Raw genomic sequence first — 25,923 nt, 5'->3', positions numbered from 1 at the left:
TATTCCCGTTCATTCTCCTCTCCATATTAAACTGAGAGTTTGAAGGATGATGAAAATATGAAGCTTTATTTCCAGCCAGTGACTGGCATACGCAGTCTTCTGGACTATGTTGACAGACACGATGTAGCTTTGGTCTGAGCCCAAAGAGGCTTCCACCCACCTCTCTCTCTGAATTTTAACCTTGAGAAGAGCCTGTGGAAAAAGATGGGTCTGTAGAGCATTCATTCACTCAATAAATATTCGTTAGATACCTACGCTATGCCATGCACTGTTCTAGGTACTAGGGATACAGCAGTGAACGAAACAGACAAAAACTCCCTGTCCTTATAAAGTTAAGTAAATTACATAGCTTGCTGGAAGGCAATAAGCAAGGTAAGAGAGATGGTGACTGAGGGGTAAAGGTCAAGGAGGGACTCAACAAGAATGTGATGTTTGAGCAAAGATATGAAGGAGGTGATGATGTGAATCATGCAGATATCTTGAGGAAGCATGTTCTAGGCACAGGAAGGAGCAAGTGCAAAAGTCTCAAGGTGAGAACATACCTGGAGTGTTCCAGGAACAGCAAGAGATCAAGTGTGGCTCCTGGGAAGAACGTGCATGTCTGCACTAAGGAAAGAAGAGGAGGAGGAGGACACAAGGGTAGACGTAGTGGTGGGTCAGTTCATGGACCCTTGAAGGCCTTGTCAGAACCTAGACTTTTCCTTTGAGCAAAATGAGGAGCAACTGGCTGGTTTTGAGCAGAGGAGTGACATGACTCGACTCTCGCTAAACTGATTACTCTGGCTGCCATTGAGAATCGACTATAGGGAGTGAGGATGAGGCAGGGCAGATAAGGTGGGAAGCTATTAAAATAGCCCAGGTGAGAGATGAGCATGACTAGATCCAGCGTGAAAGCCCTGGAGGTGGAGGAAGGGGTCAGATTTTGGTATAATGTTCTGAAGGCGGAGCCATCAGAATTCCATTGGAAGTGGGTAGTGCGAGAAAATGAGGAGTCAGAAAGGATCCCAAGGTTGAGGGCTTGAACAGCTAGAGGGGGGAGCTCAGCTTTACTGAGATGGAGAAGAGTTTGGGAGAAAGACCAGGAGTTCACTGTTGCATATGATAAGCTTGGGGTGTCTAGTGTCTATCAGATATCCATGTGAAGAAGTCAAGAAAACCATTAGATGTCCAGGTCTGCAGTTCACAGGAGCGGTCCAGGGTGAAGATAGAAATGTAGGGACCATGAGCATATTCATGGTGTTAAGACTGGAAGGCATCATTGAGGAAGAGGAGTAGAGGTCCAAGGACTCAACCAGGATGCTACACCATTCACCAGTCAGGAGGAGGAAGAGAAGCCAGCAAACAAGACTGACAAGCAGCAGTCAGGGAGGGAGGAAGAAATTGGGAGACTTGGAACCAAGTGGAGAAAGCGTTTCAAAGAGAACAGAGTGTCAAGTGTGGCTGATATGTCGATGGATAGAATAAAATGTAGACTCTGAACTGATCTTTGGATTCAGTGATGTGGAAGTCATTGGTGACCTTGACAAGTTTCCATGGGGGCAGCAGCCTTATTGGAGAAGCTTTAAAGCTGAATGGGAGGAGAAAGACTTTTGTTACTGATGGTGTGGTCCTCAGATCAACACCATCCATCCTCTGGGAGCTTGTTAGGAATACAGGATCTCAGGCTCCTGCCCCAGACCTACCAAACCAGAAGCTGCCTTCTAACAAGATGCCCACAGGATTCACATGTGGGCTACAATTTAAGAACCCACGGTCAGTATGGCTAACATTAACAACTCAGGCAACAACAGATGTTGGCAAGGATGCGGAGAAAGAGGATCTCTTTTGCATTGTTGGTGGGAATGCAAGCTGGTGCAGCCACTCTGGAAAACAGTATGGAGGTTCCTCAAAAAATTAAAAATAGAACTACCCTAAGACCCAGCAATTGCACTACTAGGTATTTACCCAAGGGATACAGGTATGCTGTTTCAAAGGGGCACATGCACCCCAGTGTTTATAGCAGCACTATCAACAATAGCCAAAGTATGGAAAGAGCCTAAATGTCCATTGACAGATGAATGGATAAAGAAGATGTGGTGTATATATACAATGGAGTATTACTCGGCAATCAAAAAGAATGAAATCTTGCCATTTGCAACTACCTGGATGGAACTAGAGGATATTACGCTAACGAAATTAGTCAGTCAGAGAAAGACAAATATCATATGACTTCACTCATATGAGGACTTTAAGATACAAAACAGATGAACACAAGGGAAGGGAAGCAAGAATAATATAAAAACAGGGAGGGGGACAAAACATAAGAGACTCTTAAATATAGAGAACAAACAGAGGATTGCTGGAGGGGGTGTGTCGGGGAGGATGGGCTAAACAGGTAAGGGGCATCAAGGAATCTACTCCTGAAATCATTGTTGCACCATATGCTAACTAACTTGGATGTAAATTTAAAAGAAAAAAGAAAAAAAGAAAAAGAAAAAGAACCCAGGGTACAGATTCCCCTTATGTTGTGAAGAGAATAATTGGAGTAACCGAAGGGAGAGGTGGGGTCAAGAGATGGTTTTTTGGTGGTGGTGGTGGTGGTGGTGGTGGTGGTGGTTTCCAAAGATAAGAAAAGAATAGTAGTTTCCAAAGATAAGAAAAATAATAGTATGTTTATAGGCAGATATCTACTCAACCAGTAGGCAGCCTGCTTGACACTTCTGTCCCTAGGAAGACAAAGACAGAGACAAGAGCCAGTCTCAGAATGTCTCTTTAACATTATGGCTTCACTCTGTGGCCAAGTGGGTATCAGACTTCCCATCTTAGAGTCCAATAAACCGCTCCTCCCTTCTCTGGCCCGAGGAAAAGCAGTAGAAATGGCCTTTCTCGGGCATGGTTCTTCCCAGAACATGGTGGCTCAGCTTAGTAGTGTTTATTCCCTTTTATTCCAGGGTTAGAGGGTGGCCGAGCCTTCTTTAATGCAGTCAAAGAAGGAGACACCGTGATATTTGCAAGTGATGACGAACAAGATCGGATCTTGTGGGTCCAAGCCATGTATCGGGCCACTGGGCAGTCACATAAGCCAGTGCCCCCGACCCAAGTCCAGAAACTCAACGCTAAGGGAGGGAACGTGCCTCAGCTGGACGCCCCCATCTCCCAATTTTGTAAGTAAATATGCCATTTGTTAAAAATAGCTCTGTAGAGGAAAGCAAATTTTCCAAAGTTGAATTAGAAAATCTAGTTGCTTTAATGTTAAGGATTCATAAAATTATGTTTGCTGGGGGAAAAAAAAAAGATTAATTCAGGGGGAAAAAGTTGGAACTAAAATGTTAGATGAAAGTAATTTTAAAGTGCAATACTTGACATTTCCCCCCAAGGACTAAACAGAGGAAAATATATTTTAGGTGTATTTTTATCTCTTTGTTTTGGTGAGAGTTTGGAATTCACAGCCAGGCTTGTATTTGTTTGAGTCCTTCAAATATAGTAGGTTATGTACATCCTTGACTCATTTCTTCCTATTAAAAGTAATTTTAAAATAGGGCTTGATTTGAAGTAAATTTAAAGCTGCAACTTAGAACCATTTAAAAATAAATGATGACATTATCACATGCAGTGGAAAAAACAAAAAAAAAAAATGGTACCTAAAATCCCATTCTGAGCAAATACACCAGGACCCAGCAATGAAGCTGTTTCTTTAAATGTTGCTGGTTCATTTTCCAGTTCCTTTTCCTCTTACCTCTGTATCCATTTTAACATCTTGCCCTTTTGCCATAACTTTTTGCTACCTAGGAGATTTTTTTTTCCTCTCCCAACACTTCTTATACATGAGGCAAGGTGAAATCCAGCATGCACTTGGAGACGTTTATTAAAACAAAGGCAATGGAAACACTGGAAATATAAAGCACCAAATAAAGTAATTCATTTTAGTTACAAACATCAACTATAGAGAGTTGTGCCATACCCGGAATATCAAGTCATTCAGGGATTACTCAGGTACAAGTCATTTTCAGCAATCATCATGATGATTCCTTACTTTAGCACGGAACCTACTCAGTCTAGTTCACAGAGACAAACATCCAGGCCAGGAGACATACAAATGAGGAAGGCAGACGAGGTCCCTGCTCTCAGGATACCTGCATCCCAGCACACAAATCAAAAAAATAAATAAGATAGTTGCAGACATTGAAAAATACAAAGAGAATATAATGCAGTGGTGACTGGGTGGAGAGAGATGATCTGAACTGAAGCCCAAATGATAGGAAGTCAGCTCAAAAATACCTTCCCAGCAAACAGGAAAGCAGGTGCAAAAGCCCACAGCAGAAACTTGGCCTTCAAGGCAGTGGTTCTACATAATCTCTCCCTGTCACTCTTAAGCAAAATATGCATATGATTCAAATGATTTTACAGCTACACAGCTAAAGAGAGGTGAATTTTCTTTCCTAATAGATTCCACTGCCATGTCCATTTCTGTGTTCTTGTAACACCGTTGCTTATGGCAAAAACAAACAAAAACTCTTTTTGGATGAGAAACACTATCCATCAGGTGCTCCAAGGAATTCCTGTCCAGTACCAATGGTTTCTTAAAGAAAGATGTATTATCCATGGAACATTATGGATAATCACACCATCACTATGGGTTTCCATACAGAAAACCCTGAAAGAAGGAGGACGAAGTTGAGGAAGGACATTGGGGTAAGGGACAGCCCTCCTGAACGTAACCACCACCATCTTCCCCACTCTCTTCTTGTTTTCTCTAACATTTGTGACACTTAGGTTTATCTGAGATCAATAAAGAGAGAAGGCAACATCTCCTTCTCTGGTTTAGTCATGATTTGAGATCAAGCATACCCAATATTTATTTACTTTGTTTTAAAGAAACACTCTGTGATGGAATCCTTCCTTTCACCCTGCCTGACAGGCTCAATTTTAATAAATTTAGAAACAACACATCCTATCATGTTTCTCTGAAATAGAATTATGTGCACATCAGGGGAGAAAATTTCTAATTGTAATCACCATCCAAATCAACCTCATAGAACGTGTATCTAAATTCAGTGGTATTTGGAAAATGCTGGTTTTATTTCCAAAGAATCTCAATTTCTTCTGAAGTCATTTCACCTACCTTTCAGTGTTTATGTTCTATCATCTTCCCAGATCAAGAAATCATTGCTTCATTTGTGATTAGCCTCATTTTTTCCTCACTAGGGTAGGAAAGAGGAAGGAATTCGGGAGTAAAATTAAATGGAAACCAGGTACTGATTAAAAAAAAAAAAAAAAGACCACCAATGGAGGCTGCTGAAGAGGCAATGAGTGTCTCCTCATGGAAATATGCAGGGGCTCTTGATTAGATTTTCCTCTGTGGGTAAGATTCATTTAGCAAGAAAATTAGAGTGCTAGTCATTAGGCATCAGCAGGAAGGTTTAATTGAGTGCACAGGAGCTTGATGTACGTCAACACCCTAGTTGACATAGGGAACTTGTATTAAATGGAGAATCCAAAGGAAAATTCTAAGGGTTAAAATATGGGTAATATCATCCCTAGGTAAGCATGGGAGCTAATGGGAATATCATCCCTAGAGAGCATGGGAGGTAGACTGAGAGATATGTGAGAAGGTAATGTAATTCATGCCTCTGGAATTTGTCTGTACCTTGTGGCAGAACCACCTTCTCTAGTGTCTTCTTAATCACTGTTAGGAACAGGGGTTCTCCAAAGGGTGTGAGGCCCTACTACACCTCCAGATTCTATAAGAACAAAGCAAGCACATTCATCCATGCAGATTGTGCACTTCCTTAGTCACTTTGCACACAGACAAAAATGTGAATGGTGCCTGTTGAGTTGTGCGGTGCCCAATATGCACAACTGTATACCATGACCATCTGATAAATGATAGTCCTTACCCGGAGCTTCCATCCAACAGTGTCAAGCCCAATAATCTCATAGTTCCTTTACTACTAAAACAGACACTCAGCACCCCTCCAGATTCTTTCTATCGCTAGTTTAGGCACTTAATAAAAACTGCAGCCAGAGTACCAGCAAGTGAGGCTTCTTTTCCCATAATTTAGTAAAGGAATCCAGTCAGGATTTTAACCGACCCAGCCTTTTGCACCACACCTGATCATTTGCAGTGAGGGGTATATAACACCAATGCTAAAGATTAAAAAAAAAAAAAAAAAGGAACAAGGAACTTTACATTCTGTACTGCCACTGAGTAGTTATGCATAACAACCAAAAACTGGCTGGGGGTTGGAGAATATATCATAATTTTTAGTGTAATCTGCCACAAAATGGGGATTATGTCACAATTACTTTACAGCTACACTTAGTTTGTTAATTTCAAACCATCACTATGAAACAGATCGGGCCTGATCTATGGGTAGCAGTCATACTCACATTGTCGATCCATACTTAGGGTTACCGCCTTATCCAGATTCGCCCACGACTTCCCTGGTTTTAGCTCTGAAAGTTCTGTGTCCCCAGAAATTCGTTGGTCCTGGGCAAACTGGGACAGGTTGGTCACCTGGCACTACAAAGCAAGGTTCTAGAAAAATGAAAAACAATCACAGCATAGTACTAAGTAGCAAACTTTGATCCTTCACTGATATTTGGCTCTCAGTCCAAATTGTCACGTCGCAAACATTCAGGCACCGGTTCTGGAACAAAATGAGTAAAACCAATCAAGTATTGCATTTTAAAAAGGTTTCCTTGACTTCCAAAAGGTAAGGGTCATTGTTAAATACCTAATTCTGTACACAGTTCATCAAATCCAATATCTGTTCAAAATATTTGCCATTCTTGCAAGTGAATAATTTTTAGGAACAACGTTCGAGAGAGTTAACTTTGTAATCACTTTATTAGTATTACTTGGCAAAGGGAAGCTATGGAAAAATGGGAGAGGTTTTTTTGGGTAGAGAAAAATAAACACTCCAGTCTTGTCATGTCGCTGTCTGCTCAAGGGTAACTTGAGAATAGAACATCTTACAGTTTGGGAAGCTTGGGAGTAATTATGAGTTTATTTGGGTCTTTCTAAATTCAGTTTGACAGACTTCTGGGTACAGTTTTTATTTTTTGCAATTTCAAAATGAAAAGACACGTCTAAGAAAGAGTGGAGTGGAGTATTTCCATGAAATTGTAAAAACCGAAGAAAAAAATAGATCCTGCTATTCATTCGTTTGTATGTGACTCTACAATGATCTTGGGAGGGTTCCACCAAACTTTAAAACTTTTTTGTTCTTTTGTGGTTTTTTTGGTGTGTGTTGTCGTTGATTTAATTTTTCCCCTTTCATTTTGGTTACAACGTGAAGAAATGAAGTCAGTGGCTAGCTGTCCAATGTTTTTGAATCAATATGTGCAATGTTCCAATTTTGAAGGCCAATATTGCTCACCTTGGAAACTACGTCCAAATCTGTTGTTGAGGGTTGCCACAATTTATTACACCAAGTGGCCTCTCATTGAGACACCTGATTCCTGTCCAGTCTGTGTTAGAGGAACAGTAACAATCAGTACCTCCGTTCTCATGTGGGGTGGAGGGAGGGGGGATTTTAAGCTTTGCTCTTTGGTCAATGATTACTTGATATATCACTTGAAATGAGTCTCATTTTAATGTCTGTTTCTCAACTAATAACTGTTAATCACATCATACATCCCCAAAGCTGGATGTTTTTGAGAACTGTTCTATTTTTGCTATCACCCTAACAGCCTTCAACAGTTAGTGGGGTCTTGGTAACTGTTGGTTTGGGAGGGAGGGTTGATTTTGGTTTTTGTTTTATTTTGTTATCATTTACGTTTTCTTGTTCAATCTTTGCTCAAACCCAAGAACTTTAGCTGCTAGGTTAGAACTCCTGTCTGCTTTCCTGAGCCTTGTTGCTAGTCTTTATGTTATTCTGGTTTGTTCCTTCTTACCCTGCTAACTTCTAGCTGGACTGAAGGGTAAGTGTTCCCCTATAGCTAGCACAGCTCAGATAATCAGACTAGATTATCTGACACCTGCAATGTGCTTCCTCCCTATCCTCTTAAATCTCCCTCATGTCTAGACTTTGTAGTAAAACTTTTCATGTTATTTTCCTGACCTTAGGTTTGAAATGTAAGCTTCCATACCGAAACTAGGATGCATGTGATGTGTGCATAATTGCCTCCTCTCCTTGGCTTTCATATTGGCATCAAATGATCCTCTGAGTAAAGCCAACCATTAACATCTCCTGATTTTTTTCATTCCAAGAATATTAATTAGCATCACAACAAAATGGCAAATAATGCCTTTGCTTCACGGAATTTACAGCTACCTGACTGCTTAATGCCTGAAAACAGATCATTTTGCACTCTGATAATGTGGTGTTTCTCCTCTCCCATTCCAAAGATTAGAACGGTCAGCGGTACCTGTGGGGCGGTAGCCATGGATACCGTAACAAATAGAAAGGTGGGGTAGGAGACCCAAAAAGGTTAGCTGAACAAGATTTCAAGGAAGTGCAGAATACAATTGATAAAGTAAATGCATTATTTGAACACTAAAGAGGTCGTTGTACTTGACTTGAGGGTGTGATCCAAGTAAGACCCAAAAGAGGATTAATTTTGAAAGGAGAGCTCTAATACATGGGACTGCCACACACAAAAACAGGAAATTAAGGACGTGATTGAGTCCATATAGTTGATTCACAAAAGCTTCTGAATCACAAATCCCCCCCCCCCCCCCCGAGGGTTTGGACCTCTGGTCTCGAATGCCTCTCCGCCAGCCACCCCACTCCCAAGAACAAGGATAGCAATAACTGTTTTGACATCGTTTGTATTTGTATTAATTTCTCTTAATATACACCTGTAAGAGAAAAAAGAAACTTTAAAACTTGCAAAAACCTTTCTCTTCGCTGAGTTACTGATGAAAGAGAATCTACAATTCTTTTATTCATAGAAGGTAAAGCTGTCCACCCGATGTGTTGAGGGAAGACTTGACCTTAGAAGGAAATAGATAAATCAGTCAAGAGAGCAGGCAAATATGTACTTGAGTATTCTGAATGCTGATTTAGAAACCGTAGGTCATATCATTTCTCCTGCCCATTTAATAACAGTACTTTCTTCTAATTCTTTCTGTTTCTTTAATTTGCTTTCTTTACCCCTCTCTTTCTTTTTTTCTTTTGTTTTGCATAAATGTACCCCTGGCTAGCAGACAGATTTTTTTTTTTCACCACTCCAAGCAGATACTTAATTTAACTTTACTTTACTTTACTTTGAATGTCTGATGAGGCATTTTAAAAGCTTACCGTAGAATGTGAATATAGCGGGAATTTAGGACTTTGCTCTACTTTTTTTTTTAAAGAATGAAAGAAAGGATGGATGAATAGATGATTGAATGAATTCTGTTCTGAGCGAATTTACATATATTTGCACAACAACGCATTGCTATCCTAGTAGATTTCCAAATAGTCGTTTGCCTTTATTCCTTTCTATAGTTTTATCACTGAGAGTTTTGCTGTATCTTCTTATATTGTCAACTTGCAGTTGCTACGTTGCAGGAATGCAATATTAAAGAATTAACTCAATGCCAAATTAATTCGCATGACCCCAAACCACACTGTAAATCACTTTCCTTCTCATTGCAAAAGTAAATGACTTTTTAAAAAAGAATAGACTCCCTCAATTAGGTCAAAAATTTTCCCAACACCATGATAGTATCTACATAGTGCATGTTAAATGAAGGTTCATTTCTTTGTTAAGTGTTTCAGGCACATTTAAAATGTATTATTCATTAATCAGCTGAGCACACTCATGTCATACAGTGATTTACAGTAAGATACATTATTAATTAGCCAACCACAGAAAGTTTATTTTTGCTCATGTCACAGGGAACATAAAGACATCATCAAGCACTCTGTAAATTCACTGAAAATGTAATAACTACAGCAGGGGAAATTACAGATCATTTATTTATTCATTTTGAGATCATTGACAAAATCTCTACTATGCTTTTTACTCAAAGCAACTGTCTTATAAAGAATTATAAAAATTACCTTGAAATAAACATCACATGTTTATCCCCTTAAGTATACTGCCATAGTAGTTTTAAAGTCACGATTTTCGCAAAGTGCAATGTGGGCCTTCATAGCTCCTGAGAAGCCATGCTCTCTTGGCCATGCAAGTTAGCTTGACTGAGTCAAGGGGACCATGAAGGAATTAAGTTGTTTCTCAAGGGCAGCAGGCATGGGAAGACCAATCTTTTGCTTGCTATGTAGAGCTCAGTCAGGGCACAACATCCCCTCGTTACTTGATCATGCCAAGAAAACTCTTTTAGAAAAATCTGTAAACAGCCAGCTGCCATCAATCATTGTCATTTCTCTATTTCATGTCTTCTGATGAGGTTGACTACTGTCATTGTTCGTTATTGTCCAAACCATACATTCACTCTTGTACTGTCAAGCAGATATGACAAGCACACATTTTCCATATAAGAAAGATACAAAGTCACCTTTTAATTTGCAGTTGGGGTTCACAATGACTTTAGAGTCACATTAGCTATTCTCTTGCCTCTAGCATCCATCAGGAGTAACAACAGCTATAACTGTGCTTGAAATTTCAGCGTTAAAGCAGCTACCTTTAGCTTATTATAAAAGGAATTCATTAGAGAAAGGAGCCTCTCTCAGACAATTTATTAACAATACAATAATTATTTTCAACGGCAGACTTTTTTTTCTCCTAGCATATGAAATGTTCCAAAATGTAATATTACAAAATAAAAAGAGAGATGACCTTTTGTCTTCATTCCCTTGGCTGTTAGAATAATAGGAAAATCTCAATAAAATGAAGGTTTGAAAGCTGCATTAGTCCAAGAAAATTACCTTTATTCGGTAGACATTATTGCAAACTTGTCTAAAAAATGGTATGTCTGAAACAAGATCACATACATATGCTTGTTATTAAGCCAAGAGATCATGAATAATATATGTTTTCCATTGTAAGGAAGAAAAAGGAAACAGATATCAAACATGAAATAAACCCAGGCATCATGATCAAAGAACAACATCGCCAGTAGGGTCACCAATTAGTGACGTCACTTGGATTTTAATGAAGTAGATTAAATGAGAGTATAAAATCCACATAATCATATCACTTTAGGAACCAGAATTTTCCCAACATTCCTTAAATGCCAAACCAAATTGTTTCTGAGCAAACTTGGGGTAAAGTTTTGATTAGTTTCCACTTGAAAGTGTACTTGCCTTCCAGAAGTCTTTGTGTCCATCAGCCTGCTTTTGTGTCATGGATGCCATTAATAGTGCTTGAAGTTTCTTAATGTAGCTCAGGTATATCAACTTTATTCGCCGAAGATTAGTCTGAAGTCATCTCTACGCCCATGCTATACAGGACTTCAAAATCTTTATGCAGTTAAACCCCAGGAGGAACACAAGTAGCATTGTTTGGAAGATGTGTTGAATTATGCCCTACCTGCAGAGCCTATAAAATTACATGGCCAGTTTTTAGGACGTTTGGAGCCCTTGCAGACCAAGGAAAACTTAGGAACCATTCAACCAGGTCTGGAAAAGGCAAAGGTTGAAGTCCGTTCTTAAAATGCAGCCAATCCTTGATTTCTTAAAAAACAAAAACCAAAAAACAAAAAACCCACGTATTAACGAAAAAGAGCATTGGTATGTATCTCCCAAAGCACGGGATAATCCAAACATCATTGGAGATTTCAGCTGCCACTTTAGCCTCCTGATTCTGTTTTGCTTACCCTATGTTTGAATTCATTTTCATTCTCCTGACACAAGGCAAACATTGGCAAAGGAAGCGATCCCAAGGTGTCCTGAATTCAGGAAGTAACTTTCTCATATTTTGCTCCGGGCTGTTTTCCCGTTGCTAACGGCAGCATTGGAGTTTTCTTTTTGCTTTAATCAACCAGTTCCAATTGTTTGTACAGGGGAAAATGGAGTTGCAAGGAGCATCTATTTTGTAATGTTCAGCACTGTAGGAGAACAGACTGGGGCAGTACAAGAATGACTATATGGTGTTGCTTGGGAAGCACCCACAAGTTCTTTGAAACAGAATTTGGAACAGCTGGACCACTGCAGTGTTTTATTTTAAAATAGACAACATATGTAATGCATATGGTCCTAGACATGTATGGAGACACAGGCAGACAATCTGAATGGTATCCAAAGACACCTGCACCTAGAATTCTGTTTCCTTCTATAAGATTTTTTTTCCCCCGAACAGCACATGTTCCCACTTTTGGATTTGCAAGATGCCATCTGAATCCCCATGTGTGTGACTCCTTAATAAAGTCAATGGGAAGTTTCCTGGGATGGAAGTGTCAGAATAAGTCAGTTAATAAACACCTCCTCAGGACCTGCCTCCTCTGAGAGCTGGCGGGGGAAAGAACAGATCAGAAACTTGCCCTCAAGGAACATATTATCTAGCAAGGGATTCAACTTATATGTGGGTGTTCTGACCACAGGAAAATTGGAACGTAAACCAGCAAAAACACAGAGATAGGACGTGTGAATTCGTTGTGCAGGGGCAGAGGAGAAGTACAATGCAGAGAGACTGGGAAGGCTCCCAGCTTCCTAGAAGCAATATGGTTTAAGAAACAACCTGTAACTAACATTAGCCATAAATACAGAGACATCCTTGGCTCGCTGAAAACTTTGAACAAGCTGGCTTCAGGAGCACTAAGAAATTTGCCCACTCATAGCTAAGGTTTATTGAGCACTTACTGTGTGCCAGCTGCCCAGGTACTTCTCAGCAGAACCTCTCAGCAACCTTCCCCCCATAGACTCAAACACTATTCTCCGTTTACATACGAGGAGGACACTCAGAAACACTAATCAGTCTGCGTCACTGTCACATCCCTAGTAATGGCAGGGCTAGCCTCAAATTCAGTCTTTGTGACCCCTTAAGCCCACCCACTTAACCACCTGTTACCCTAGCTCAAATAAACTGTTTGCACTGAATTTAGTATATCACCATTTCGTTAAATCAAGAAATAGAAAATATTTGTTGAAGGAGTGACTTTATTTATTTTGATGAAATAAATTCATTATTTTAACACCTATGTCTCGAGTGCCTGCTGTGTACCAGGTACTGAGAGATGCTTGTTCTAGGTGCTGGGAATATAGCAGAGAACAAAAGTACCCAATCCCTGCTGGGACAGAGCTGAAAAATCAGACCCCTTCCCCTGACACCTTAAAATAGTGTTCCTGCTCCCCTCCCCACCCCACTCCTCTTTTTCTGAAGAAAATAAGCTCAGCGAGACTCTCAAAGATTTCATGGTAGACAGTCCCCCTTTCAAGCGCTGTTGAGTGGTTGGAACCAACAACTCAAGAGGCTAAATCTGGGTACATGATGATTTTGAGTAAGCAAAATCCAGAGGCTGTTCGTTTTACCTGCTGGAAACTCCCATTGTGTTAGGCTCTATCTTATACATGTAGACCGTGTGCAAAGAGCTTAGGTGACCTCAGCAAGGGCAGTGAAAATCCGGCTCATTTTACACCCAAGGAAACTGAGTCTCAGAGATCAACAAGCTGGGATCCCTCAGCTCTTTAAAAATAGAGCTCGAACTAGAGTCCAGACCTCCTAAAGGAGTCCCAGGCTCATCTCCATGTGGACCCAGAGAGAGAGAGAGAGAGAGAGAGAGAGAGAGAGGAAAGAAAGGAAGAAGAGAAAAGGGATTTTTATGTTGACAGAGTGGCTTTCTGAGAAGGAAAACAGGCTGATTTTAAGCATATTTTTCTGTAAGCCTCCTTTAAAACATAAGTGAAGGCAAAATTGGTCTTTAGATGTACTCTAAGCCAGGACTTAGCCCGGTGAAGCTGTATTGTGATGTATCGGGGAGGCAGGGAGTAGGATCTGGATCCAGGTCTCCACGGAGGAGCCAAGTTGCCTTTTCAGATGCATTTCCTGAGTGGGCAGGCGGCAAGGTGAAATAGTTCATCGCAAAGTTTTCAAGAGGCTCAACAAATAAAGAAGAAGAGACTTGAGACCTGTGTCCTACATTTAACAGCTACGAAAGAGCCCCCTTCTCTCCGAGCTCAATGACCGGTTCCGCCATCCTAATGGAAGAGCAGTAAAATAGCCGAGCCAAACTGGCAAAGTAAGGCCCCGGGCCGATTTGTCAGCTTGCAGCCTCTTCTGAGAAATCCGAGAGCAAGAAGCTGGTGCTAGCCAAAATGCCTCATCTCTCTGTTAAAATTGGGAGGCACGAGATGGGTGAGGCTTTTTATAAGGATGAGCAATTAGTGCGCTCCGCTGTTATTTTTCCTCGACTAAAGTGACCTGGGACTGACCCAAAGGGGGTGGGAGGGCATCATCTGTCCTGAGGGATGGAAAGGTGGCACCTGGATTACAGGTTTGCCCTCCTGCAGGGGTGGGGGTTGGGGGGGGGGCGGAGATTTAAAGTTGGAGCAGGTTTAAGACTCCTGCCTCGGGCCAGAGGAATCTCACGCAGACATAGTCTAGAAGCAGCTAGCTTTTTCCCCAGCATCAACTTCGGGCCACCTGTCTTAGTAGCCATCCTGAGTCAAAAGGAGAAATACAGCTTGGAGCCCAAACAACCAACAAAAGAATCCTCATAGATAAAGCACCCGACTTCACACTGAAAGCACTTTCTTGAAGACAAATCCGAGGCAATTAACACAGCAAAGAGAATTCTTTCAGATTCTCTAATATAATTCTCACGCGGGTGATATTCCTTCCAAAAGCTTGTGTTTTATCATCTTAATGGAGCAACTTGGCTATTAAAATACACATTCTTCAACTTGCCTTCTGGAAGCCATTGCTTCTGTGTGTCTAGGGCATAAGCAACACATCCCGTTCAAACACTGACCACTTGCTGCTTCTATGAAAAATGACTAGAGATTTTGAAAATCTAACAGGAAGAGGGCAAGCATCTGATATACCGTGGATTTAGGTCTGAATGATACACCAAATCTATAATGCGATGAGAAATACTCAGCTTAAAGCCAGCCTGCTACCAAAATTCAAGTTTTCAGTCATACCCCAAGCATAGAAGGGGGGCAGGGGGCGGGAAGCTGCCTGCGATAAAGGGCCATGTATGAAAATCTATCCAAACACCCTCTCAATCAGAAATTGATTTTCCTCCTGTCCAGACAGCATTGCTGGTCCCAGGCAGGTCCCCCCTCTTCCTTCCGGTAGAATATTGCATACCAGGGGATGAATAAACTCTTGCTTAATTTGATATACGATGCTTCTTCTTTGCAGTGAGCATAGCAGGAGAGTGAGTGAACATGAGGTGGAGTGAGCTGATTCCTTTAATGTGTAGGCTCTTCATTCCTACCTCTCCGGGATTTACTTGTTCTCACTTGAGTTGAATTCTGAGTACTTTTGCCGATTGAGTATAGAGTATTTTAGTTACACATATTGAGATTAATTAGTTAGCCCTTAGGAGGTTTTGCTTGCAGCCTTCACCCTGTAAGAAAAAGTGTGAATACATTGAGACTATTAATTCACAATAAATGGCAGATCATAGCCCTTGCTGAGTAAATCTGTTTGTCTCTTTCATAAGCTTTGCTAATTGTAAGCACACTATAAGACAATGACCTTGGCTATCACAAACTAAATTCCCACTTAACTTATTCTCCAGGTTTCAATGAAAATCTTTTGTTATTATTATTTTCTTTTAGTTTTGGAGGGCGGGGACCCAAATCTTTTGTGAAACCAAATTGGCAATGGGGATTTGGAAGGGGAGGATACAAATATTGTCACTTGGCTGAAAATCAGCATAACCCTTTTTCCAGATAATCCCAATAATTGTAGAGAAATTGCTCTAGATATAACCACTGGAATGGCAGAATCTATTAAAAACCTAAAAAAGCTAACTAGGCTTTTATAAGCAAAGATCCGATCTGCTTTCAGTGTTTGGTGAATTGCAGGCGAAGTTACGGTCGTGTGCTTAGTTTTTAAAGAACAACATAAATGCACTGGAGTTGTGATCATTTGATAAACATATTGATGCCAATATATTTTTGCCTAAATGCAATAAACTCACCAGTAAGTGATGCAAGTTGACAATGGGAGGTAAAAAGAATATCTTGCGGATGTTGGTGGGAGGGAAAGGGGAAACAGCTAGCATTCATAATGCCTAGTGAATTCCTGTATATTTGAAATGTCAAAGAAAATGTGATGTGTTTCTCTAAATTGTGTCTCTCTCTACATGTATAAATGAACAGACGCAGATAGAGCTCAAAAACATGGCATGGATGAATTTATCTCTTCCAACCCCTGTAACTTTGACCACGCTTCCCTCTTTGAGATGGTGCAACGCCTTACTTTGGATCACAGACTTAATGATTCCTATTCTTGCCTGGCAAGTATATTCTTTGGTCTACAGCAGTTTAAACACGATTAACATTTTTTTTTAAATGCGGTATTTCTCTACCTTTATATCGAAAGCTCTTTTCTCTGTTACAGAGCCCCTTTAACAATGGTAAATGTGTTCTTGATTTCCTGGGTTGAGATAGTTTTACTTACCAAAGAAGACAGAGCGGGAGGCAGTTATCAGTAGAGACAGATCCAATTCCCCAGCCTCCCCATCTAAGCTTCCCCCTTTTCAGCTGCTACACGAGAAATATTCCCAAGAGGGTAATCGAGTTTGGCACCTGCTTGTGGAGAACTTGTAAAAATTGCCTCGGTTTCTTAAGACTTTAAGATTCCCCCTCCCTCCCCTTCTCAGATGATAAGACCCTGTGCTTCGGTCTCAGAAATGGATGTGTTCTTTTTGTTTATTTTTCAAAAATTAAAATGATTTGTAAATAAATGTCACTTCGCTTTTCAGAAGCTAAACTGGTTTGGATTTGTTTGTTTGGACGGCTTCTTGTTAGTCATAGTATTCGAAGCATTTTTCACCCTTTGGGGGAATTTTTTATGGTGCTTTAGACATTTGGAAGTCCAGCTCTCCAGCAAGAGCATCAACATTTCTTGAAATCCTGCTCTGAGCCTAGATTTAAATCATTTAAATTCAAGGGACAACTATTATGTCTTTTTAAAAATTCTGTCTTTATTGGATTCCTGAAGATATATTTTGGGCTTTATACTAATCAAATTCAGAAGCCTAAAAAAGACCTGGTTTATTTCCTTCTATAAACCATAAATTGTTACTTCATTTCTTAAAGGTAAATGATATGAATCCCACTTTATAGATGGGAAAGGTGAGGGGACATAACGAAATGACTTTACAAAGAGGAAAAGCCTCATCCCTGACTCTGCACACTAAGGTTAATGTGTCTGTATATTATAATACTATATAATTTACTAACATTAACGTATTATTGACGATAATATAAATATGATGAAATGTGTTTCTTTCCTATGACACGCTATTTCTTCAATCTATTCTTACTACTTTTTATTTTAAATTCTGTTTTTTTTCCTATAACCAGGAGCCAAACTATTAAAAATAGTAGATAAAATAGTCTTAAAAACAGAAACGGGATTATATGGAATAATTTATTAATCTGCGTCTCATAAAAGATTCATTGATGATCTCGGGTTTAGAATCACTTCATCAGAAGAATCTGAACTTTGCCAAATTGGAAAGGAACACATCACTTTGACTTAAAAAAAAAAAAAAAAAAAAAAAAAAAAAAAAAAAAGCTTACCTTGCATTGCAAGGCAATTTTTCCCAAATGTGTTTCCTATGATTATGTGATTATTCACATAATTATAAATTGCATTCATGAAAGTTGTAAGAATATGCCGCTGAGCTGAAATCATTCCCTTTTATGTATAATTCCTATTCTCTTGAGGAATTTTTTAAAGTGTTTTATTTTCAAGACTTTTTTCACATCATCATTTTTTAAAACAATTTTCTTTTTCACCAAGAGATTTGTCACTAAGAAGAGTTAGTAAATGCTCTAAAAAATTAAGCCAGAAGTGAAATTTTGAAACTTGCTTCGCATTAATCACATATAGGCTTAAAAATATGCTCCAAAATCCACAATTAATTATGAATAGCATAAAATCGTTTCCCTCTGCATTTGTATACCTGTGTCTATTAATCATTATCCCCAAATTTCAGAACATAACAGCAATTAAAAGGACCTTATCTCCTGCCTCTATATATTTCATTTTCTCATTATTACAATCTTTTTTTTTTTTCAGTTAGTTTTGGAGACCGACCAGCAGGGATACATAAATTTTTCTGTGTCTTCGACTGAGTTCCTAATTGATATTTCTTCAACTCTTTTCAAAGCAGCTATTTTGGCATCTACAAAAGACTTGGTGTCATCTGAGTCGTAGAAAATATATTTTAATCTTTCACAGCAGTGTTGTTTCTAAGATTTAGCATTTGGGGTAGCAGATGGAGTGGCAAAGAAGTTGCCTATAGGGGCAGCCCACTGCCTCGACTACTCTCCCGCCCTCTGCAGTAACTTATAATTTGAAATAGGAAAGATGCCGTCTTTCGTTGGATGCATTGCTAAGCTGCGTGTTGTCAATCGAAGATTCCCCAGATCACCGATACAAGATCAGAGTATTGCAGAGGCCTCCCTCTCTGCACTTCTGTGGCCTACACCCGCCCCCTGTCACTGTCTCTTGCCTCTTCTCTCCCAAGGCGGAGAGCAATATTCGAAAGACTTAGAGAGGACCCTCAAAGTAAAATTAGATTTATATTTCAAAGAATTCTAAATTCCTGGCTTACAACATACCACCTAAGCTGGTTCACAGGTTTCTCCCCACTATCGAAAAGTTCACTTTACGCCACTTTGCTTTTGCAAAAGACCTCCATTAGTACTTGTTTTCAATAACCAAAAGGAATTCAAAGAGGATTTTTCGCTTGTACAAAATGATTATTGCTTCTCTACTTCACACCATTTTGGCTTCTGAAAGGTTTCATGGGAACGTTCCTTTTTCAGACAGTGAGGGAAACCTGTGGGGTTTTTAAATTTTTATTTATTTATTTTTATTTTTATGTTTGCTTCGGAAAAGTACCAAAACCAAAAGAAGTGATTTGCTTTCAGGCTTGGCTGACGGGTGACCTTGAGTGGATAGTCTCTCAGCCTTCCTGAGCATCTATTTTTTTAAGGGCATCATGGAGGCAGCAATTTTTATGCCATCATGCTTCCCAACTGCTCTGAATCAGAGATTCCATCCAGATTCTCTTTTATAGCAGCGTTTCATCTGGTCATACAGCAAGCAAATAGTAAGAAAACAAATAATTGCCAGGGGAAAAAAATAAAGCAAAATGCTAAGCCAGGGTTCAAGAAGCACCTCGGAGTTTAATTGTATCCTGTCTGGTTCACAACTTGAAAACTTAGTCGCGATGCTCTCTTTGCAAAGTTTGGTCAGTATCTTCATTATAAAATTTTAAAAAGATTTCCTTTCAGAGGGAAAGAATGTATAAAGTCCTAAAATGTATGTCGACCAATCCTAAAATCTTTGGTGCTTCAGAGTAGGAAAAGCAGAAGACGTGAAATAAGCCAGGGCTACTTCTGTTTTATATTATTTGTGAGTCCCTGAACAGCCCTGATTTGTTTCCTCATCTGTGAGATGGAGATACACCTGCCCTGCCTACCTCACAGGATTGCTGTGGGGCTCCAGCAAAAGTTCTTTGTCAAGTATAAAGCACAGTACCAATATAAGACGTCATGTTACTGTTTTCTCGTATCAGTAACCAAGCTCTCACCCTGTCTCCACCCCAACATTCTTAGAAGGTGTAAGGTTCAGTGTTAGAGCAGCGAGTGCGATTGTGTTTCTGGAATCATGCTGTCTGCTAATCCAGACTCCACCACTTACTAGTTCTGGGATGCTAGGGAAATTCCATGTCTTCCCTTGAGTTTCCCACCCATCCAACAGGGAAAACAGGGCCTACCCCATAGTGCTGTCCCAAGGGTCAAAGGAGCCAGCACACACACAAAGCGGTTAGCACAGTGGCTGGGACTTTAGAAGAAATCAGCAAGTGTTGGCTCTGGAAATTTTTAAACCCCCTTTTCTAGTTACTTCCGACCGTAGCAGCTCTCCAAAAAGCAAAACAAAACAAAACAAAACACAAAACAGCAACACAAAAAAACCTGTATTTAAAAGAAAGTCTCTCCTTTATTCCCCAAACAGGGCTGGTTCAGTCCTGGCCAGGTGTTTGTCCTAGACGAGTATTGTGCCCGAAACGGAGTCCGAGGGTGTCACCGACATCTCTGCTACCTCAGAGACTTGCTTGAACGGGCAGAAAATGGCGCCATGATTGACCCCACCCTCCTTCACTACAGCTTTGCCTTCTGTGCGTCCCATGTTCATGGGAACAGGTAAGCACTTGTCCAGAGGTATTCCTCAAAAAAAAAAAAAAGATCTTTTTTTAAGGCACTGGCAATGGTGTATGACTTGTTCTGCTTTTAGAATTGTCTCTAACTCTGTATCCATTCCTGTTCCTTCTGTAGTATACACACACACACACACACACACACACACACAAGAACACACGGGTCTTAGTTTCCTCTCCGCTCAAGAAACTTAAAAGAAATGGCAAACAGGACTTCTAAAGTGGTCTCTGAAGGTAGACCAATCTAGGTTCAAATCGTGGCTCCTCCGTTTACTAGCAGACATGCTGGATGGCAACTGAACCCTCCATGCCTCAGTTGTCTCATCTGTAAAACAGGGATGATAGTGTCCTCATGGGGTGTTTAAGAGGATGCATGTGGGCTCAGCACAATGCCTGGAACATGGCAAGAGCCTCATAAATGTTTACCTTTCTTGTTGCTATCATTCGTTCCATAAATATTTAGTGATTATTTACTGAGTGCCAGGCACTCTGGTATACGTTCAGCGTACATGGTGAGCAAAACAAGGCCCCGAACAAGGGCAGGGTTACAGGGAGAGCGAGGCTCTGAAAAAAAGGAGTAATATTCCTTACTAGCATTTGATAAAGGAAGACAGCTCAGACGGCGTGTGAGGACGGCAGGGAGGGTGTCCCTGAGGAAGAGATATTGGGCTGAGAACTGAAGCACATGTAGAAGTTGAGTGCTTCCAGGCAAAAGGAACAGCGTGTACAAATGCCCCGCAGACGGAGAAAGCCAAGCACACTTCAAGAGCTGAAAGCAGCTAGGTGAAGCTGGAAGCTAGATACTCATAACACTTACAGTTTAACCATAGAGCTGGGAGGAACTTTAGAGATCACAGTGTAACCCACCCCCTCATTTTATAGGTTTTCTAGACAAGACCAGAACATCAGTTCTCCTAACTCCCCACTAAGTACTCTCTTTCTTTAGACGTTGCCCAGCTCCTGGAGGAAAAGATCCATGTTCTGAATAATGCAAAGCGGCAAATAATTTAAGAACATTACCATTTGGCTCTGAAGACATGGAATAAATTTCCACGTTGCCACAGCCAGTTTACTATCCCAATGTATGTAACCTCACATTGCTATAAAGACAAGCCTGCGTTCCCTCGAGCACCACCTCAACCGGTAGCCAGGAAAGGCACATCCAGGAAAAACTAGGTGGCTTCCGAACCCCGAAAAAGTTGGTGCTGCATTTATTTTAAATCAGACCGTCAGTTATCTTCATCTTCACAGGCTAGAGGACTCTGAAATATCTGTGGGATTTGTTGTGTGCTTTTCCTCTCTCTAGTGCTGGGAGGTTTGATGAGATACAACCTCAACATTTAGAACTAGGTAACAATAGCATTGTAGGTTTGAATCTTTAACAGGCAACGAGGTTTTCATCACCTCCCATTGTTATAAGGTTTGCTAGCCCCACACATGACCTTTTATTTACATAAAAAATATTTATGAAAACTCTGATACCTGGGGAGTATCTGTGCATAACTCTGCTTTTTATAAATATGTACACTTTGATGACTGTCTGTTACAGCCTCTTGGACTGAGTTCTTTAAAGAGAGAGAGAGAGAAGTTGCATTATATTCTCTGGGTTGTCACACTGTATTCTACATATGTTACTGAATAAGAAAGTGTTATAAAATAATGAAGTGTTTTTGTAAACTCCCTGGTAAACATCATCATGAATTATGATACACATTGTCTGGATTTCATATTGTAAGACTGCCACTTGATTCACAGTTAGGTTTATACATCTTGTCATGGAAACAGTTTTGGATTTCTTATTTTCTTTTCAGTTCCGATTTTCCTTATGCAAGTTTGCATCTTTTTTTTTTTTTTTTGCTTATTATTTTAGTTTGAATGCATTTGCTCTTGCTGTTTGATGCATCCTTCTTTTTCTTTCTTCTGTTTGTGCATGTATGTGTGCTCTTGATTCTCCTGTGGCTGGCCACACTCTGTGCATGCCCCATGCGACCACCCCCTCTCCAAAGTCAACAAATGCATGCATATCTTAGTGGGCTGCTACCAAATACAGACCCTGAAGGGAGCAAAACTCCCTCCCCATCTGAACCAGAGGCCAAAAAAGATACCAAAAAGGAATCCAAAAAAAGAAAAGATTGCAAAACCCAGGCAAATCCAGGGCCCAAAAGGTAAGAAGTTAACGTGTCTATTGGCTTGTGTTTTGCAATGTCTGTGCCGTTCCCCCCGTCCACGCCATGACTTCCACCTTAGCAGACAACAAGCTTTGTGTGTATCTGAAGTCTCTGTTCCTTTAAGGTTCTTCAAAGGTATACTTTAAAAGAAAATCGTAGGCATGGGCAGAATACCATGTATTAGGACCGAATTTGAGTCAGGTGTTTAGTGACTCTTAGAACATTTTCATATTGAAAAAACTGAGCAATGTGTAAACAGAATCGTGAATCAGATTGCTTTTTTAGTGGCATCTAGTTAAGGACCTGGTACCTTACCAAGTCATTCATAATAAGCAACCCGTGCTTTGTAATTTTGAAATTATGTTTAAGGAGCAAATAGAATGGGTTTTCATAAGATGGGTCTATACATTTATAGTAGCTACATCATTTTTAGCAAACCCTTCTCAGTTCCACATTGATCTTATGAAACAAAGCTATCTTTAGATAATGACTTATAATAACACAAAGCAAAACCTATCACCAAACGAATGGCTCTTAGTAGAATCACTTATAGAATGAGGTCACCTTGAAGCCACTTGCAAGTTCTAAAATTGTATTTATCCTCTTTGTCCTTTAGGGCTGCTCTCATTGTGAATTGATAAAAATGGCAAATTGGTGGCTTTTTCCCCCTTTAAGCTAGACTTGCAGTTATTTCCAGTGTTATCCTTATGTCCTTCCTCACCTTCCCTATCCTCACCACAAATTAATATTGTCATTTTAAAGTTTTGTTGTTGTGGTTTTGAAACTGATATTCTTACCTGACATTACCAAGAGACACAAAGTTCATAAGCAGGTATGTTTTACGCTTTCAGTATGAATTTGTTCACTGGAATAATTCTAAGTCCTGAAATATATACAGTTCACCTGTAGGCAGACTAAATGAAAATACCAGCTTCAGTTCCTAGAGAATGTGGCAGGCTGTCAATCAACATGTATCGGTCTGATAGGGAAGGTCAAAGAAAGCCCCGATTCCGTGTGGACACCTGCTTTTCAAAGTTGCAGTATGTAAGGATGGAGGTGAAGTGAAGTTTCTGTTTGTGTTGCCCTAAAGAGAGTCAGATTGCAAAGCAATGGTAGCTTGCAGCCAGTGAGAAAGCACACAGAGAATGCTGCGTAGGTACCCTAAGAAGCCTCTCTGGGTGCTGTCCAAGGTGCTGAGTGATCGGCATTGAAACCGAAAGCAAACCGCCACACTTGATTCAGACTGCCCTGTGCCATGAAAAACTATCCAAAAGGATCTTGAATGGTACTTTGGTGAGCTTATGTGTGTTCCAGGGTCTATGTGTATATTGCAGGTTTTGATGCAGATGAAATCATAGTATCAAATACCAGTCATGTAGCATTCTGCAGTTTATCCTTTTATACATTCCGTCTCATTCGCTGTAACATCTTCAGGTTATTTTTTACATCCGTTTTGTGGAGGATGAAACTGAATGTCTACAAATTTAAGTGGCACACTCAGATATTCTTGAGTCCAAAGCTCTTCCTCTTTGCACTACATCAGTGTCGTGTGGAGGTTCTAAAGATCTGAGTTTGGAGTCTGTTCTGCATAAATCCAGAATTATCGTATCTTAATTCTGTGCCTCAGTTTTCTCATCTGCAAAATGAGCATGTAGTATCATAGCACCAATAATATCCTGTCAAACTCTAAAATTATCTTCTATAGATTATAATAACAAATTAAATAAGCCACTGTCATATTCCATAAGTAAAGTTTAATTAAATTAAGGATAATTGCTGCCATTTAGTAAGTGCTTGCTCTATGCCAGGGACTGTGTGAAGTGCTGTTTAGATTTATTATCTCATCTTATCCTTATTACATCCCAGGGAAATATTATTATTTGTTTCATCTAGCAGATGAGTAGCAGATGAGGAGTTTGAGGCTCAGATAAGTTCAGTCACTTACTCTGTTGCAAATAAGTATGTGATCCCAGTTCAAAACACATAGTCTGACTTTGGAGCTTGCATTTGTGTCTGGTGTAAGATGCCAAATTCAGCCATTTGAGAGGAGTTTCAACATTTCCGGGCTGGATACTATCACAGTCATCTGAATTAACTAAAGAGTTTTCTAATTTTGTCCTAAAGATGTCCAAAATCAATATGGCTTACCTGGTAATTTTGGCCTTGTGAAGGAAGCCAGAGTGTATCTGGAGTTTTAGACCACGTAAGAGCAGAGTCTCCTTTGAGCATTAATGAACAACCTTTTGGTGTGGGGAAACCATTTTCCCAACTTTTTTTTTTTAACCAGGATGAACACTACTTGCATGTGAAGGTTATCTATTCTTTGGCCCAGATTAAGAAGGCAATCATGACTCATGGAAACAAATTGCCCTTTAATTGAATTTAACTGAACAATAGAAGCCATTCCTGTTGTCATTTCACAAGCAGCTTTAGATTAGGTAAAATATAGCTTTTTACATAATCATTAACTTTTTACCTACTAATAACTCAGCATACCCAGAGGTAGAGGGAGAGCCCTTTCCTGCTGCAGTTGGAAATCATTAATGGCCACTCATCTGCTGATGACTCAGGTTCTCCCACTTTCTCTGTAAACCTGAGCCACATCTTTGTGAAAAACTATGCCTATGTGAATCTGCAACATCGAATCAAAAGTAGACACACCTGGGCAATCAGGAAGATCACTGCTACTTATAATTCCAGACACTGGAAGATATGGAACCATCCACGTGTTTGGCATCTTTTAGAATACTGGTTCTTGACTTGATCCTTTATCCCAGGGGACATTTGACAATGTCTGGAGACATTTTAATTGTCACCTAGGGAAGGGGTGGTACTATTGTCACCAGTGACTAGAGGCCAGGGATGTTTCTAAATATCTGACAATGCACAGGACAGCCCTCTGTAAACAAAGTCCAAAAAACCAAACTCCCAGATGATGGGCTTAAATTTCTCCTTTTTACTTGGGTCTTTTGTTTCTTTTACACGAACTTGTCCTGTGTCTAAAGGCATAAGAGTTGCCACCACTGATTTTCACCTTGTGCCGTAGTTCTCACCCTGTAGTGTGCATATAAATCACACAGGGAGCTTGTTAACATGGAGAATACTAGATCCCATCCTGACATAATTTGATTCAGCAAGTCTTAGATGGAGTCAGGCTTCTGGACTTTTCATCATTTCCTCCCCAGGTAATTCTAAGGCATTTGTTCTTCAGATCTCACTTAGTTAAGGCCTTGGTTGTCAAACTTGGCTATACCCTGAAATCACTTGGAGAGCCTAAAAAAGGCCGATGCCATAGCCCCACCCACAGAGGCTCTGATTTAATTAATCTGGGATGTGGCCAAAGTATCATGTTTTAAAAATCTCCCCTAGTGATTCTAATATGTAGCAATGTTTAAGAACTGCTGATTGAGGGAACATTAGTTTGGGCCGGCTCTTTAAAAAAAACAACCCATTTTCTCAAAGAGAGAGGGAAAGAAAAAGAAAATGTGAGTATGTTCAGCTGGCTGCACTTGGCGATCATAAAACCCACAGATG

The 25,923-nt window shown here is 40.1% G+C and overlaps 1 protein-coding gene across 15 annotated transcripts in view; it reads left to right on the top strand.

The window, feature by feature from the left end:
- The window catches only part of CADPS (calcium dependent secretion activator), a 475,617-nt gene that overhangs the window by 317,060 nt on the left and 132,634 nt on the right, over window positions 1-25,923 (top strand). For 13 of the 15 annotated variants that reach the window (XM_042979336.1, XM_042979338.1, XM_042979339.1 and 10 more), the window contains 3 exons: window positions 2,931-3,143; window positions 16,143-16,279; window positions 20,020-20,207. In XM_042979336.1, coding sequence (XP_042835270.1) covers window positions 2,931-3,143; window positions 16,143-16,279; window positions 20,020-20,207 — 538 coding nt within the window. Of the gene's footprint in view, window positions 1-2,930; window positions 3,144-16,142; window positions 16,280-20,019; window positions 20,208-22,227; window positions 22,387-25,923 lie in introns of all 15 variants that reach the window. The other 2 variants (XM_042979326.1, XM_042979334.1) reach the window with 2 other exon arrangements.

This window comes from Panthera tigris, chromosome A2, assembly GCF_018350195.1.
Source record: "Panthera tigris isolate Pti1 chromosome A2, P.tigris_Pti1_mat1.1, whole genome shotgun sequence".
Lineage (NCBI taxonomy): Eukaryota > Metazoa > Chordata > Mammalia > Carnivora > Felidae > Panthera > Panthera tigris.
This window is presented reverse-complemented; position numbering and strand designations above follow the sequence as displayed.